General features: G+C 48.3%; 1 protein-coding gene across 1 annotated transcript in view; it reads right to left on the bottom strand.

The window, feature by feature from the left end:
• The window catches only part of DCC (DCC netrin 1 receptor), a 641,274-nt gene extending 640,338 nt beyond the window's left edge, over positions 1–936 (bottom strand). Inside the window, exon 1 of the mRNA XM_074856359.1 lies at positions 29–936. Within this exon, the coding sequence (XP_074712460.1) occupies positions 29–119 (91 nt within the window). The 5' untranslated portion in view covers positions 120–936. The remainder of the gene's footprint in view (positions 1–28) is intronic.
• Between the last annotated feature and the right edge of the window lie 16,586 nt (positions 937–17,522).

Raw genomic sequence — 17,522 nt, 5'->3', positions numbered from 1 at the left:
AAAAGGAAATAAAGCAGAACTGACTTACCAGAGACTCGAGGATGGAGGTTCGCCAGCGTAAACCCGAAGAGGAGAAAAGCCAGTTTTGGTACCCAAAGACATCCAAGACTATTCTCCATATTTCAACACACACCTACAGAGTCGGGTCCTGAGCACCAGCAGCAGCCACACATGCACGCTCAGCCCCTTCTGCCTCCTCCTCGCCGGGGCTTTTGGGGGGTTTGGTTGGGTTTTGGGGTTTTTTCGGTCCCTGCTGACAGGGATCAGCAAAAGGGGAAGGGGTGCGGAGGGAGGAAAAAAAGTTGCATTCAGTCCAGGAGGCTCCGTGCGGGGAACTAACTCAAGGAGACGGGGAAGGATGGGGAAGGGTCCTCCCACCGCTGGAAAACCATACAGAGGGAAATCCTGCCCCCCCCAAAAAAAAGAAAAAAAAAAAAAAAGCCAAAAAGCCGGCCGGCGGGCATCAAAAGAGTCGCGGCGGCTCCATGTCCAACGCGAAGTAGAAAAAATGAAAATAATAAAATAAAAAATGGGTAAAAAAAATGGGGGGGGGGGGGGGGGAGAAGAGCTGCAAGGCGGGGAGCGCGCGGCCGGCGGGCGCGGGGCAGCGCCGCGAGCAGCCGCCGGCGGAAGGGGCTGAGGCGCCTCACGCGTTCCCGCCGCTGCCGCCCGCAGCCTGGCCAGCCCGGGCCATGGGGGCGGGGGCCGGAGGAGGAGGCGGCGGAGGAGGAGGAGAGGCCGGGCCGGGCGGGAGGAGGAGGAGGAGGGAGGAGGAGGAGAGGACGGGCCGGGCCGCGCTCGGCAGCAGCCGCCGCCTCAGCGCCCCGCCGGGGAGCGAGGGCGCCCTCTGGGGGCCGCTCGGGGAACGGCCGCGGCCCTGCCCGCACACCCTCACCCCTCACCTCTGCCCTCACCCCTTCACCCCTGCCCTCACCCCCCGCCCGTGGCCCTTCTCTGAGTTAGGTGCTCTGAAATCACAGAATCACACAAAATCCCAGAATCATCTGGGTTGGAAAAGACCTTGAAGATTCTCCAGCTCAATCATGAACCTCACACTTGACCGTTCCCAACTCCACCAGATCCCTCAGCGCTGGGTCAACGCGACTCTTCAACCCCTCCAGGGATGGGGACTCCCCCCCTGCCCTGGGCAGCCCATTCCAACGCCCAACAACCCCTTCTGCAAAGAAATTCTTCCTAAGAGCCAGTCTGACCCTGCCCTGGCGCAGCTTGAGGCCATTCCCTCTTGGCCTGGCGCTTGTTCCTTGGCTCAAGAGACTCATCCCCCCTCTCTGCACCCTCCTTTCAGGGAGTTGGAGAGGGCCAGGAGGTCTCCCCTCAGCCTCCTCTTCTCCACACTAAACCCCCCCAGTTCCCTCAGCTGCTCCCCATCACACCTGTGCTCCAGACCCTGCACCAGCTCCGTTGCCCTTCTCTGGACACGCTCGAGTCATTCAATGGCCTTTTTGGAGGGAGGGGCCCAAAACTGAACCCACTCATCGAGGGGCGGCCTCAACAGTGCCGAGTCCAGGGGTAAGATCCCTTCCCTGTCCCTGCTGGCCACGCTAGTGCTGATACAAGCCAGGATGCCATTGGCCTTCTTGGCTACCTGGGCACACTGCCGGCTCATTATCAATCACCCCCCCAGGTCCCTCTCTGACTGGCAGCTCTCCAGCCACTCCTCCCCAAGCCTGTAGCCCTGCTGGGGGTTGTTGTGGCCCAAGGGCAGCACCCGGCATTTGGCCTTAGTGAAACTCCCCCAGTTGGCCTCAGCCCATCGCTCCAGCCTGGCCAGGTCTCTCTGTAGGGAAAGATCATTCAGGGCCGTGGCTCTGCAGCCTTCTCCTGCAGGGAAAGAGCACAGGGCTACAGTGGGGGCACTGGCTGTGTCTTCTGAGCGTGTATTTGGGATGAGTGAGAGCCAACAGCTCTGATATTTACACAAAGTGCACCTCAGGGGAATAGAGGATTCAAATCCCAGGCAGAACTCTACAGCTTGGATGTTTTCCTTCAGGAATTCTGATTTTTCAGCATGACTTTACGGAAGAATCATTTAAAATAACCATTAAACCAATATGCTCTGCCTGCAATCATTGCTTTGGCTTAATTAGAGCATGTCATGCCTTAGGTCCAGCTGTGGGCTCCACAGCAGCAAAAGCATCACCAGCAGCCGAGGAACCTCAACTTTGTGCAGCTTGTTTGGTCGCTCTCCACCCATTTTCCCTGCAAGCAGACCATGCTACACGTTATTTCAGTAACTTTTTGGCTGCTGGAAAAAACACACGTTGGGTAGGAAATGAAAGCCGAGGAGCTCAAACAACTAATTGCTGGAGTTACGTTCCCCTGGGCAGGCACAAGACTCCTGGAAATGCCTTCTGCAAGTGGGGAGATTCTCTCTAGAAATTACCCAGGCCAGACGTCGGGGTAAGGGCCCTGAGGAAGGCACCCTGCCACCCTGTTCCTCACATTGGACCTGGCTCCACCACCCTCACCGTTCCCTGCTCCCAAGGGCTCTCCCGTTGCCGTCCCCAGGAGCTTTCACGCACCAAACCCTCTGCTCCTGATTTACGAAACATCCCTTTCTGCAAAGACTCTATTTCTGCCACTTGTCGCTGTTTGCCTGCAACTTGCCTCTGCTGTTCTCTGATTTTGCTCCTATTTTGGTCTTTTCTTTTTCCTCGCTTTTTCCGTGACCTGCTTAATCTCCATTTTCAGTAGCACCCTCACTACTTCTGCAAGCGCCCCAAAATCACAGCCTGAGTGTTCAACGCAGCTCTCGCAACAACCACTTTCTCACTGGTGGTCAGACACCTCCATGGTCTGGACTCCCGCACACGCACAAAGGGCTTTTCTCTGAACAACCTTCCTCCGTCTTCTATTCTCCGTGAGTATTCTGCAAGGTGAGATAATTGCACGGCAAGTAGCATCTGGGCCATTATCATGAAAGTTCAAAGAGAGCAGCCCTTATTGAAAGGGAAAAGACTACGTGTAGGAGAGATTTGTAGTTGGGGATGATGGGTTCTCTCCCTTCCCCTTTCCCGGCACGCTCCGACATGCAATTCCATAATTCTGCAGTGCTGTTCTCAGCGTGAGCTCCAAGTGGCTCTTCCCAACCTGTTTCTAAAAACTGCCCTTCCGAAATCAGCCTTTCCTCGAGTGTCTGCTCGTGTAGCAGAAACACTTTCCATCCTGCAAAGCCTATTTTTACAAATACAAAAAAGCCTTAAATCTAAATACGGATTTGGCTCCAAGGAAATAACAAGCTGAGCAAACGCAGGCTTCTGCTTTAAACAGAACCAAGACTTCTGCCAGTATGTGGCCAAGACCCGTTCTATTTGAACACACAGAGCAACATATGGTGATAATCTTACAACTTGTAGCTGCACTGAGATGGGAGTTTCTCTCTGAGATTCTACCAGCCCTTTGGGGAGCGGATCCTTCCCAAAGAAACAGCACAATTGACTTCAAAGCACAGGGACCATCTGCGGGTGCAAGTCTTTGTGACCAAGAATACCACAAGCTGGAGGGGAATCTACCACCCAGCACATGACTTTGTGTGCTACGTGAAACCTGAAGAGCAAAATACGGTCAGGGCACAGCAGGCAAGTTTTCTAATTTGTAAAAAAGACATCTAAAAATTCACAGAATCACAGAATCATCTCGGTTGGAAAAGCCCTTGAAGATCCTCCAGTCCAACCATGAACCTCACACTGACCGTTCTCAACTCCACCACATCCCTCAGTGCTGGGTCAGCCCGACTCTTCAACCCCTCCAGGGATGGGGACTCCCCCCCTGCCCTGGGCAGCCCATTCCAACGCCCAACAACCCCTTCTGCAAAGAAATCCTTCCTAAGAGCCAGTCTGACCCTGCCCTGGTGCAGCTTGAGGCCATTCCCTCTTGTCCTGGTGCTGATTCCTTGGCTCAAGAGACTCATCCCCCCTCTCTGCACCCTCCTTTCAGGGAGTTGGAGAGGGCCATGAGGTCTCCCCTCAGCCTCCTCTTCTCCACACTAAACCCCCCCAGTTCCCTCAGCCGCTCCCCATCACACCTGTGCTCCAGACCCTGCACCAGCTCCGTTGCCCTTCTCTGGACACGCTCGAGTCATTCAATGGCCTTTTTGGAGTGAGGGGCCCAAAACTGAACCCACTCATCGAGGGGCGGCCTCACCAGTGCCGAGCACAGGGGTAAGATCCCTTCCCTGTCCCTGCTGGCCACGCTATTGCTGATGCAAGCCAGGATGCCATTGGCCTTCTTGGTCACCTGGGCACACTGCTGGCTCATGTTCAGCTGGCTGGCAATCAACACCCCCAGGTCCCTCTCTGACTGGCAGCTCTCCAGCCACTCCTCCCCAAGCCTGTAGCGCTGCTGGGGGTTGTTGTGGCCCAAGTGCAGCACCCGGCATTTGGCCTTAGTGAAACTTCTCCAGTTGGCCTCAGCCCATCGCTCCAGCCTGTCCAGGTCTCTCTGCAGAGCCTCCCTACCCTCGAGCAGATCAACACTCCCACCCAACTTGGTGTCATCTGCAAACTGACTGAGGGTGCACTCGATCCCCTCGTCCAGATCATCAATAAAGATGTTAAACAGGAGTGGCCCCAAAACCCAGCCCTGGGAGACACCACTCGTGACTGCCTGCTAACTGGATTTAACTCCGTTCACCACAACTCTTTGGGCCTGGCCATCCAGCCAGTTTTTTACCCAGCGAAGCATGTGCCCATCCAAGCCACAAGCAGCCAGTTTTGCCAGGACTGGTTAAGGCTAAAGAGGAAACAGGACTGTTGGTACAACCATGCCATTGCAGATCTGTGTTTCAAGGCATCACTGAGAGTTTTGGCATTGCAGTTTGCAAGTGTCTTGGTTTTCTATTTAACTTTTGCATGTATTCTAGTAGTGAAAACACAATGTCTTGCTGAATTGCGTATGAAAGTAAACAATGAGTAAAGCGAGAGTATTAGAAACAGCCGTTCTCTCTCAAACTGTCTGGCAGAGTTATGTAGCAATTGTGTACTTTTTCCAACTTCTGAGGGAATGTTCGTGGAGGACAACCAGAACTGATGGGAACTGAGCAGAAAATAGGCAAGCGCTGTGCTTTCTTCTGACATGTGATGTCTCTTATTTTTGCCTTGAGCTTCTTCAGGAACAGACGGCCAATTGTACTGCGCTGTGCACTGGGGGTTTATGAGTTTCACAAATGGGTGAGCAGGTTTTCACCACTAAACTCATTTCTTCGCTTTCAATCTGAATGCAGATCCTGAGGGATAAAAGGCTGGTGTGTGCCTTAAAACAAACAGGCTCCACAGCAGTGAAAGTGAGCATTGCTGGTCTTTTGGGAAGTAAGAGGATACAGAGAGCTGTAAGGCCAAATCTGGGGTTTAGGACTAAAAACTGCCCAGTCAGTCACTGCATCCTGCTGTGGCAAAATGAGCAACAACTGCCTGAGTTGCTCAGCTGCCCTCTTCCACCAGGTTATGGGAAAGTCTTGCTGTGTCACCTCCAGCCCCACAGACAAGCCCTGGGAAAGGTCCTTCAGTCAGATCCAGATCCTAAAAACTGCAGTAGACCCTGCAGTGGAGATTAAAAATCAGCCCTGGGTTTACTTTCAGGCTTATTGCCAACAGGTTTTTTCGCACATACGTTTTCTCCAGTAAAACCTGCTACTTCCTCAGCCCAAAACCATCCTTTCTACTGTGCCAGAAAAAACCTGGCGATTCACAGGCTGAGAACTTACAAGAGCAAGCGTGACCCTGAAGATGAGAGGTTAAAAGCACTCGCTAAGCTGGAGGAGATTTCCGTTCCTGGCCACGAAATTAAAATCTCATCCCCACCAGCCACTGGCTACAGCCCATACTCTGATCTGGAGTCTGCCCCAGGGCCATGGGAGTTCAGCTCCGCAGTGACGCTCTCCATCGCGTAGGATTTCCTTTGGACGTCTCGCCCGCTATGAACAAGTTTTTCCTTCTCTAATCCCCGTGATGTGCAGTGCTCAACGGACTATTCAAAGCAGAAGACTACAGAGTTTACACTGTAAGACGTTACCACTTTCCTTAGGATCTGGTTCCTTCTACCTCAAGAGACCTGTTCAAAAACACGAACATTTCTTTTACCGACTTTTACATCCCAATAACCATGTTTAAGGTACTATTATCCACTGTAAGATTATGTGCAATTACCTCCTTCTCATGCAATTTTGTTCTCCAGAATTACCACTCCCCTTTCATTTGTTACAAGGAATATTTTATACATCTTTATGAATTCATCCAACTATGCACTAGATCAGAACACATAATTTCATCACACTTACTTAAGTGCCTTTTAAACATAATTAGAAAATTGGTGCGAGTCAAACTAAGCTGCAGTGAAGTTTTCTCCTTTCCTACCTGTTCTTCTTCCCACCAACCCTCAACATGCTGCTCGTTCTGATGCGGGCTCCCACCAAGCCAGGACCCCGTTCCTGGCCACGTCTGTTGCATCTTTCCACTATGAAGTGCCACCTAATGCATCTTAGAGAGTTTTTATTTTGTTGTTAAAATTAATATATTTCTTTGTTCTTTAGCTCGCGGTTTTATTAACAACAAGCGTTAAGTAGCCACAGTAACAACCACGTTGATGTTACTCCAGAAGTAGAGCAGCATACCTCAGAGCAGAATTTAGTCCCTCTTACAAAGAACCTTGAATTAGTTAAATGGCTTACAATTAATGAGCTTATTAGACAGATGAGATAAAGTGAGTGTCTTTAGTTTTCATGCAAAAGAGAGAACGCTTTTTACTTTGGCAAGACAAGCAACTGCTTCAGTTGCCTCGGCATGTTTTTTGAAGGAAGCGGTGTGTCTGTGGCTTCACCCACCTCTACAGTAGAGTATTAGATTTGCTGCCTTCAGAACTCTACCCCTAACGCTGTAAGTTCTTCTTTTCCCGTGATTAGAGTTTAATCACCGTTCCTGTTTTGCCACTTGTGAGTCAAGCTAATAAATCTAAATGTTTGTCCTCGTTTCTCTTCTGCAGAGCCCCTGCAGTGGTTCACATTCTCCTGTGCACCGAGCAGCTTCTAAAGACGTGTCCGCACAGCGCTTAAGCTGAAATAACTCCATCCTGAGCAATAAAACTGTTCCACCGCCGCAGGTAAAGGTGGCCATCCACCCACGGCCCTCCCACAAGCACACATCCTCCGTGCTTTTAAATTCCCTATGGCTGAGCACAGTCAGTCAGGTTCCATCCCTGGTTCTCACCGCTGTGAGAAGGTGACCGCTTGCCTGGATCATACCTCCACGCTGGTCCGGAGAGCCCTTCACAGATCACACGCACCCTCAGCCCACGCTCCGACTTCCCAGGCAGCCTCACCGAGCAAGGGGTAATTAATTGTTGATCTATCACACCGGTTTTGCAAGCACTGCGCTGCCAGGAACGACAGGGAGGATGCCACAGTGTGCGGATACCAGCCATACCTCTCCTGGAGTTCACTTCTCAGGTTATAGGGATGCAGCTGTACCCTGGACCTTCCTGTTATCTCCCTTATTTCCTCAAAATAAACGAGTTCTTCCCCTCTCCTCCCACAACAACTTTATAACTTGAACAAAGGACGGTCAATCTGCTGTAACAAATAGGATTAAATGGTTTGTCTGCTGCAGTATCCAAGCTTTTAAAGATGCCAGTCATTCCTCCTTTGATGATCCCGGACTTCAGCAGCTCAGATCCTCTCAAAGTTATCGAGCACAAGCAGTGAGAGATGTCTCGGCAAAGTTCACTCACATGCTGCTCTTCCCAAGGTCAGCTCTTCTCCCTTTTCACTGATCCTCGTTTTAATTCCAGATGGGCATTTTTATAGGAAAAGTTTCCTTTCTGGAAATTACAGGAAGGTACAACTGGCATTTCTCTAGAAGACCACAAGTGAAAAAATTACCGACTTTTCTGTTTCTACACAAGTGGGTGGTGGTCCTGTCCCAGCTGGATGAACTGTGGACTTTTCTGGACATCAAGCCATGTGGGAGTCAGCTCAGACTTACAAATTTATGAAAGTGACCTTCTTTCAGAGTAAAATGTAGCTGTGAAATTCTCAGTGACTTACCATCAGATGTTCAGGTGCCCCTGGTGCATTATGTTCTCTGATGGATTGCCAAGATGTTTCTTCTCCTAAAGCAGTTTTGAAGTCTCCTGGAAAGATTTGTTTTCCCTAAAGAGAGGGAGGGCAAAGTCCAGAGTACTTTGTGCCAGCACATGCTACAAAAAAAAATCAGCAATTCATGCCTCCCTCTGCAAAAAGCACAGCTTCTCTCTCTGCATTTCCCTGAAGGTTATCTCGAAGCGTCCCCGTGCCCAACACACTGTGTCGTGCCCCCACGGTTTACCGAAATCAGAGCACGCCCTTTGAGGAATCCTCATGCGTACACGGGGAAGTTGCCTGTAAGAGTTAGGTTGAAGAGTGCATTTGCTTCATTTTTAATGATTTTGGAAAGTACACTCATTTTATGACAGCTTTCAGGAACCAGTTCAGTGTGTTTTCTGGGCTCCAAATGCCCTTTCCATACGCTGCTCTCCGGGGAGCAAAGTCTTCTGAGCCACGGTGTCTCCTCCTACCAGTCCTCTCCCCCAGACAGACTCCTGTAGCCCTAGCTAGCCCTAGCCACCACAGCAAGCACTGGTTTCCCTTCAGGAACCTGTGCATCCCCTCCACGGATTCCAAGTTCTGAGTTTTTTAGAGTTCAGCAAACCCTGATCCCTGTATCTTCATCCTCAGCAAATGCTGCTGCTCCCCAGAGAAGGTGCTGGAGGAACTTTGGCATCACTAACCCATTGTCCTAAACTGCCCTGGGAGAGAAGCGACAGCACTGACAGCGAGAGCTGGATTCCCCACGTACTGGCAAAGTCTTGGCAGTGTTCTTTGGCCTTAAATTTTGGGCATGTACAATGCAGATGTCTCCACCTGATCTAATCATCTCAGGTTCTTCATTACCAACAATAGAGTGAAAAAACACAGTTTCAGTGCATCACTTTTTGACATTTACATTAAAATCAGGTAATCCAAACTCTGGAATAGCCTAATCCTTTCTGTTGACCCTCACGCTCAGCCAGATGTTTGGAAACAAAGCTATTTTTATACAACTAGCAGGGCACAAAAGTTCCTCCTAGACAGATTGCCACGACTCTCAGGGACATGTCTGATTTTAAGTGCATGAACAATCAGACAAGCCCCACTGATGTCAACAGATGAGTCACAAGAATGAAAGGAAGCAAGAGCTGAAAAGCTTTGCTAAATCAGACTCTCAGTCAATAATAGCAGGTCTCAGAGGATTACAGCTAATGTTACACTAATATATTAAAATATGGGTATTTTATAGCTAATATTAAATGATAAGAAAATCATTTATGACCTCTAAATCTAAGTGCCAGAAATTTGGTAAGGAAGTGCCCACAACTCTTATAAATCAGCGATGGAAGAAATTTCCATTAGATCCAGCTGAATTCACAACTGGAAACACCTTACTGCTAAATTGTGACAGACCCAATTCTCTTGTCTACGTGGCCCTCAAATACCTTCACTTGGGGCAGCACCTCAGGGCACGTTTGTCCATCTGACAGCATGAACGAGGCTGGACAGTCATGCTGTCCTCTGGCACCCGACCTGTAGAAGAGACTAAACCTTTACCATAGCTACGACTTCAAATCCTGCATCCCAAGATGTTGTTAGTAGTGGACGTGAAGCCACGTGCCCGCTTTTACTCTTGGCTGTGTATCTTTGGCCTTGAACCCAACCCTGTGGAAGTCGGCAGGAAAAGTGACAGCAGTCATCGTAATTATGGGATCAAAAAGGATATCAGCTGCCTGCAGGCAGAGGTGGTCCCTGGCGTGAGTCCCCAGAGCCACATCTCTGTCTTGGGCAGGGGAGCCCGGGGTCACAGCGTGCACTTATGGCTCCCTTTGGGAAAACTCCTCGCCACTGACCCGAGATCCTCTCGCATATCTCGCACAAATGTTGCCTGACTGGGCTGGGGCAGGCACAATGTTCAGCATGGGTTAACCCAGAGCACATTTCCCTCCACCAGCTTCCTGAGCTAAGCCCCTCTTCTGCCTTCCTCTGGATTTTCTCTTGTCACGGTTCAGAAGACACCTACCCCAACACCCAGTGAACTCAGAGCAGTCACGTTGACAACAAATGACACTAGTGAACAAATTTTGTTTTCATCTCCTGTCACCCCCCTTTGGAAACTGTTTTGCCCGGGCTAATTCTTTACACCATCCAGTCCTCAGCCAAAATATCAGGTCTGCATTATCTACCTCTGAATGACTGCCAGGGCTTGAACTGCTGATTAGGTATGTCAGACCTGACGGTTAGACCACTGCGCTCTTCCCTCTGGGAAAAAGACAAGCATCTGGTCATTTTTTTCTTTTCTCTGTTGGACTGTTCAGGCTGAGAAGCAATTTGTTCAAATGTGAAGTCCTTTACTAGGAGGACTGCGTCCAAGATGAGACAAAATTACAATGAAAGGAAAAATAGCCCACAGCGGCTCAGCTCGCCAGCCGAGCTGTGGCTCCCAGTGAGAAACAGAATACGCTGCCTAATGCTAGTCCAAACGTTAGCCAGTAGTTATTTGCCACTTCAAAACCTTTTTTCTCCAGACCTCTTGTTGTTTGAAAATCCATGTTTCAGCTTGAAAAGCTACCATATTTTTTAATGGAAAGTAAACCGATACTTGCAGACAAAGTATCATTCCATCTGTTTAATCTCATTGTACTATTGTTGGGCTGCCAAAGCATCGGTCATTAACAATCCGCTTACTCCAAGTTACACTTTCCCATTGTTGGAATAAATTCAGCACCTGCAGCTAACTCAGCAGAGGCTGCCACGGGTTTAATGCCATGTTGGTCACTCCACGCTGGCAGGAGACACCCCCACTTTTCCCCCAGATACAACAGCTGACCGTCCGCAAGGCAGCTGTGGCAACTGAAATCTGCCACACGCTCCTGAGAGCATGCTAAATAACATTTCTCATCCTAAAATTGATGGGTTTTTTCTGTATTTTAGTTCAATCTTGTCTTATTAAGACGTTCCTGTGCCTTACACTTGCACTGGGAGTTAGGGCACAGGGGTATTTCTGCTTCTAAAACTTCTTTTCTTTGACTTTTGGGAAGTTACCTGGAAGAAGTTTTTTGAGACTTGAAACAGATCTTGGAACCCCAAAAAAACCAAAAAAAAACCCTAATGGTGGCCTAACTTTAGCAGATAATTGCCCTTTTCTACAGGATATGTTTCTTCCAGGAGCATTTTGACATTCTGAATCAGACACATCCCCAAAGGTACCTAATTTTTCTCCACTGGCTCCGTAAGGAAATCAGTTTCTGACTTTGTTCAAACACAACTCAATTAGTTGCCTAATGCTGCCTAAAATAGAGGTGTGAATCTTCACTCTCACTCTCCATCCCCAGGGGCCATTCCTGGGAAATACTGAGTGTTCTCATCATAATTTAATGACAGGAGTTGCGCAACATCTCTCAGAATCAGCACTCCAGACATTGCATTGCTGCTGAATGAAGCACGTGATATGTCCTTCGCTGGGACGGACACTCTCACGCTCGATAAGGCCAGAACCTTTGAACCAAAGCGGGTTCTCTGTGCTACCAACTGTGTTACCATCCGAGCATCGGAGCACCCCTTGCAGTCTCGGTGCTACAAAATGTTACAAAATGTTATAAAATGCTACAAAAAAACCACAAACAGTGCTACTGTTAATGTCAGGTTGATGGTTGGACTGGATGATCTTCAAGGTCCTTTCCAACCTAGACAATTCTGTGATTCTGTAAAAATGGATGCTGGAATACTCCAATTAGATAAGCACATGAAACTCATTAACTAATATCCAAGCGCTTATGCATCTTCCATCAAAATCCACTGTTTTCTAATTTGTTAAATTATTCTATTTATTTCCATAAATCATTCATCCAAAACCCGACTCAACAAGTAGCAAGAGAAGACCAGGAATGCAAAAGAGCCTTTCAAATTTCAGGAGTGATATGGGAAGTAAAAGGCAAAGACAATAAGATAACCTATTTGAAGTTATACATATTGTTAGCTCCCTTCTCTTTGTATTTAGATTATATTTCTCAATGAATATAAATCAAAATAGCTCCTAGATGTCAATTCACATCAAGTTCTATTCCAGGTTTTCTCATCCCTCTCCGCTTCTTTTAATGTTAATTCAAATTATCAGATGAATATAACGGAAATACCATAATAGTTTGAGAAATATAACCAGCAAGGGGACAAGAGGAGTACAGCACAGGGGAATGTTCTGCTTTAGAAAAGAAAATCATCCTCCCTGCCTCACAGTTACAGCTCCGGCTGTGAAAACTGGCTAGGGAAAGGTCTCACTGTACTGTCATTCATGCTAAATAGCCACAGTTTCTGTAATCCCCACTTGAGAACTGTGTTTTTTAATTAGCTTTCACTTATTTCCAGCATGAAGGCTGATTTCAGGGAATCACTCAACAAAAAAAGTCTTATCGTTTCATGATGTCAGGATTAACTCACTTGTAATGCTCTGCAGATGCTGGGAAGTGCTTTATTAGGTTTATCAAACGCCCAGTAATCAAGTCAATACAATAACCAGTCCTGCATGCCAGGGGCAACAAGAAATGTCCCGGTGTGATATATGTCAAATAAAAGTATTTTGTAAATCTTCCAGATCACAAAACAGTAACACTTCCAAGGAATTTGTAGCATACAATAAAAAGCTCACCACCGAATATCTGAGCGTAACAACTGAGTAAGCAACTGAAATCTACAGAACGTAAAATCCATCTCTTACACTGATGCTAAAGATGAGCTTTAGTTTTTTATGTATCTCCAAAAGGGTGCGTGCAACAAATGTTGACATTCAGGAGCAGTGAAACAGTGGGTTAAGAGAGATTTGAGCTTCCAGAAATCTGGATAAATACCGGTAGCTGTGTGTGTACAGGATTTCCATTTGTGCCAGACCTGTGTACTGAAACAGAATATACAACGTCCAAAAGTGGAAATATAGACTATAGCATAACACACATTGCCTCCTTCAGGCGTGCTCTATATCAAAACACCCAATGTATGATTTTTTTCACAGAGTTTGCATTGAAAATGAATTCAACAAACTCCTACGTGTTGGTTGGTTGGGTTTTTTTTTTTGCCAATACTGCTTTTTGATCATATCTAGTTACAGAGTTCATGCAAAAAAAAAAAAGTAATGGGAAAATCTGAAGCGTAGGCAGGAATTTTGGGTAAGATGCTTAAGATGGTGCAGAAGTACAGCAGAAGTATTCAAGAAAATACACAAGAGAGCCCTTTTCAGTCTGACATCTGGATTAGATAGGTCCTATCTCTGAGAGTCTCCTGCTTCTCAGCAGTGAATGAAGAGCTAATCCAAATCCTGCCTGACTGATGAGGTGGAAAGGAGCAGGAGGACCATAAACCACTGTGATCCTGTCGGGTTCATAGCAGGCACAACTTGTGACCCAGCTGGCTCTGAAGACTCAGGTATGACTTCCCAAGTCTCCTCCACCAAAACAGGTTTTAATGGAGACCCAGCAGACAGATGACTGCACTGGCTCTGGAAACACCATCCTTAGAGCAATGGTGCGCAGGAGCGAGGAGAGGCTATCAGAAACACAGAATCATCTTGGTTGGAAAAGACCTTGAAGATCCTCCAGTCCAACCATGAACCTCACACTGACCGTTCTCAACTCCACCACATCCCTCAGCGCTGGGTCAACCCGACTCTTCAACCCCTCCAGGGATGGGGACTCCCCCCGTGCCCTGGGCAGCCCATTCCAACGCCCAACAACCCCTTCTGCAAAGAAATCCTTCCTAAGAGCCAGTCTGACCCTGCCCTGGCGCAGCTTGAGGCCATTCCCTCTTGTCCTGGTGCTTGTTCCTTGGCTCAAGAGACTCATCCCCCCTCTCTGCACCCTCCTTTCACCTACAGGAAGTTGTAGAGGGCCATGAGGTCTCCCCTCAGCCTCCTCTTCTCCACACTAAACCCCCCAGTTCCCTCAGCCACTCCCCATCACACCTGTGCTCCAGACCCTGCACCAGCTCCGTTGCCCTTCTCTGGACACGCTCGAGTCATTCAATGGCCTTTTTGGAGTGAGGGGCCCAAAACTCAACCCACTCATCAAGGGGCGGCCTCACCAGTGCCACGTCCAGGGGTCAGATCCCTTCCCTGTCCCTGCTGGCCATGCTATTTCTGATGCAAGCCAGGATGCCATTGGCCTTTTTGGCCACCTGGGCACACTGCTGGCTCATGTTCAGCCAAGAAACAGGTCAGAAAGATGTGGCGGACTTGCAGTCTTGATACGCAAGGGAAAATCAGAGAAACAGGAAGAAGCGGCTGTGAGAAGAGGAAGAGAGTGAACATGACGACAGCCTAGGTTGAGATGAAGTCTGAAACCTGACAGAGAAAGCTGACGGTGAGGACCTGAGGTCCATCACAGGTTGGTCCCTTCCCTACGGGTGGAGCATCTGCTTCTGCAGAACAAGTAGCAAAGCTCATCTGGCCAGTGTAGGCAGAAATAGGTCTCTGCTCTCACCAGGAACAATAGCAGAGCAGTTTGGCCTTTTCTTATAAAGGTACTTCAGCTGCATGCATGAGTTTACACCAACCTCCTACTAGTACGAACTCTATCACGGCATTTCATTATGCCTTTGAAGACCTTACCAGAGAATGTATGAGTAAGTACATATTTATTAATACACTGTTAAGCAAATTCTGTATTTCTGCTATATACTCTAGGAGTTTGCCTTAAAATATCATATACGCTGGTTGCAGCTGCCGGTAGATCTCCCGTTTCCTATACATGAAAACAATAAAATAAAAATAAGTATCAGCCTCAGGGGGAAATAATCTATACACAGTTCAAATGAGATATTTCCCTTATTAAAATGTCAGGCTTTGAGCTCACTTGGCACACTTCCTTCTCTGAAAGGGTTTGTACCTATACACAATGGGGCACAATACTTTTCATCACGGAACAGTCCTTGTGGTCTGCATTCGTCGCGTGGCTTTTTAAGGGAGCGTGTTATCAAGGCTGGTTTTTTGATTTCCTTCTGTCCTGCTGTAGATGAACATTTAATGTTGTCTCGACCCACGTGGTGGGTTACGAGGGGGGTGAATCTTTTGAATTCCCCGGTGGAAGAGCCAGTCTCTGCTCAGCAGAGCCTCAGGAACAATTGTGCCGGTGACTTTATTAACTGACCACTTTAGTGAGTGAATGGAGACAATTTGGCAACAATCAACTGGTCACCTTCAGCAGAAGGAATAAAGGCACTTTGGCCATGAGACTGTTTTCCTAATAACCCACCAACGATCAACCCATTGCAATTCAACTCCTACAAAACTTACACACATGAATATATGTAAGAAAGAGAGCGAGCAGAAAGAGGAAAGAGAAAAGAGAGGAGGAAGGGATAGAAAAAGGGGAACCACCACCCTTGGATCCCGTGTTGTTGCAGGTGGTGGGTCAACAAAGACACACGTGGGGTGTTGCCTTTATATAGTTCTTACGCAGGCGCAGTAGGTCGTTCCAGAAGGTTCTCATTTTCTCTGGCTTGTACCTGTATAATTAATCAAGTTCTGTCTCTGGGCAATAACAGGAGGGAGGGGGAGAGAACTGGCCCACTGCCCCTACACCACAGAGCTCGCTCTGCTTCTCCCCCACAGGGCATCCCACTGGAGTTGTTTGAGTTTCCTCTTTACCAACAGTTTCTTTTTATGAACAGTTTGTGACAAATGTCACATCATGAAATGTTCCCCCTTAGTCAGACCAGAGTTTAGTTGAATGCAGACACGAAGAGAGTTTACAAGACACAGCAACAGTATATGTGTGTGTGTGTGTGTATATATATATAGTGTAAGATGTAGAACAGCTGTGGAATAGAGCTCCTGAAAAACACACACAAGCAGAGGCAATTTGCTTTGTTAACATTTCTCATACTTACACAAAATTTCATGCATCTGTGTTACATGCCAGATGCCAGTAAAAGTTGTTAGCATAATAAACTTGAAGGCCCACTAAACATTTAACCCCAAGATGGCATTCACTTATCACTGCAAGATGGCGACTTTTGTCTCCTGGGGTCAACCTGACACATGGTACGGGGCTCGTATTTCCACGGGCAAGTCCTTTCCCTGCACCTGGAGCTGCACTCAGAGACCCTCCAGCTCCAACCTTCCCTGAGAACCAAGTCATTGGGCTTTTCAAGTGAAATTTGTCTACAATGACCTAGAAAGCACGGCTGGTAGATCAATAAAATATTGTGTGTGTGTGTGTGACAGTAAAAGCTCTCAGGGTTTGGCTGAAACTCAGGCTGGACAATACACAATACGTGCAGTGCAGCTCCTGTTAATGCTACCGGGAGTTGTTCAGGGTTACGGAGCTACCACGATGCTCGTGTACAGGAATGAATGTGGTGTTCAGGAATGCAGAAACAACAAAAAGCCACCTACCCTTTTCCAGCTCTCAACCTTTGCCACCTAAATCTCCGGGGATAACTCCGTTTGCCCTGGCATTCAATGAAAAGTCAGGGCATGGCACGACTGACCCTCTCAGAAGCTGGAGGAGCACAGAGGAGTTAGATAGGTGATGTGGGAATTAGAATCAGCTTTTTCAGAAGCTTTCTGTATTGGCCTCTACGGGAATCTTTGCCAGCTGGAGGAAAGTTAGACCAAAACTCACTCTGTTTGACCCATTTAACACTACAGCAATTGCAGGTCTCACGGTCAGCATGTGCTTCCTGGGATTCCTCCAGGCTTCCCTGAGGCTTCATAGCTCCCGTCCCATTATGCTACATGCTGGTATGTGAAAGGTACAGTCCCACATCATGCAACGTGCAAAGTGCAAGAATTACATGTGGTCCAAGAACAAAACTGGAAAAAAATAAGCCGGAAAGAGCCATTTCATCTTCAGGCACAGGGATAAAAAGGCATAGAGAGGTTTTGTGCAGCACAAGGTACAGGTTTTAATTCAAAGAATCCCAGAATCACCTTGGTTGGAAAAGACCTTGAAGATCCTCCAGTCCAACCATGAACCTCACACTGACCCTTCTCAACTCCACCACATCCCTCAGCGCTGGGTCAACCCGACTCTTCAACCCCTCCAGGGATGGGGACTCCCCCCCTGACCTCGGCAGCCCATTCCAATGCCCAACAACCCCTTCTGCAAAGAAATCCTTCCTAAGAGCCAGTCTGACCCTGCCCTGGCGCAGCTTGAGGCCATTCCCTCTTGTCCTGGCGCTTGTTCCTTGGCTCAAGAGACTCATCCCCCCTCTCTGCACCCTCCTTTCAGGGAGTTGGAGAGGGCCATGAGGTCTCCCCTCAGCCTCCTCTTCTCCAGACTAAACCCCCCCAGTTCCCTCAGCCGCTCCCCATCAGACCTGTGCTCCAGACCCTGCACCAGCTCCGTTGCCCTTCTCTGGACACGCTCGAGTCATTCAATGGCCTTTTTGGAGTGAGGGGCCCAAAACTCAACCCACTCATCGAGGGGCGGCCTCACCAGTGCCGAGTCCAGGG

This window comes from Strix uralensis, chromosome Z (genome assembly GCF_047716275.1).
Source record: "Strix uralensis isolate ZFMK-TIS-50842 chromosome Z, bStrUra1, whole genome shotgun sequence".
In the NCBI taxonomy this organism is placed as follows: domain Eukaryota; kingdom Metazoa; phylum Chordata; class Aves; order Strigiformes; family Strigidae; genus Strix; species Strix uralensis.
This window is presented reverse-complemented; position numbering and strand designations above follow the sequence as displayed.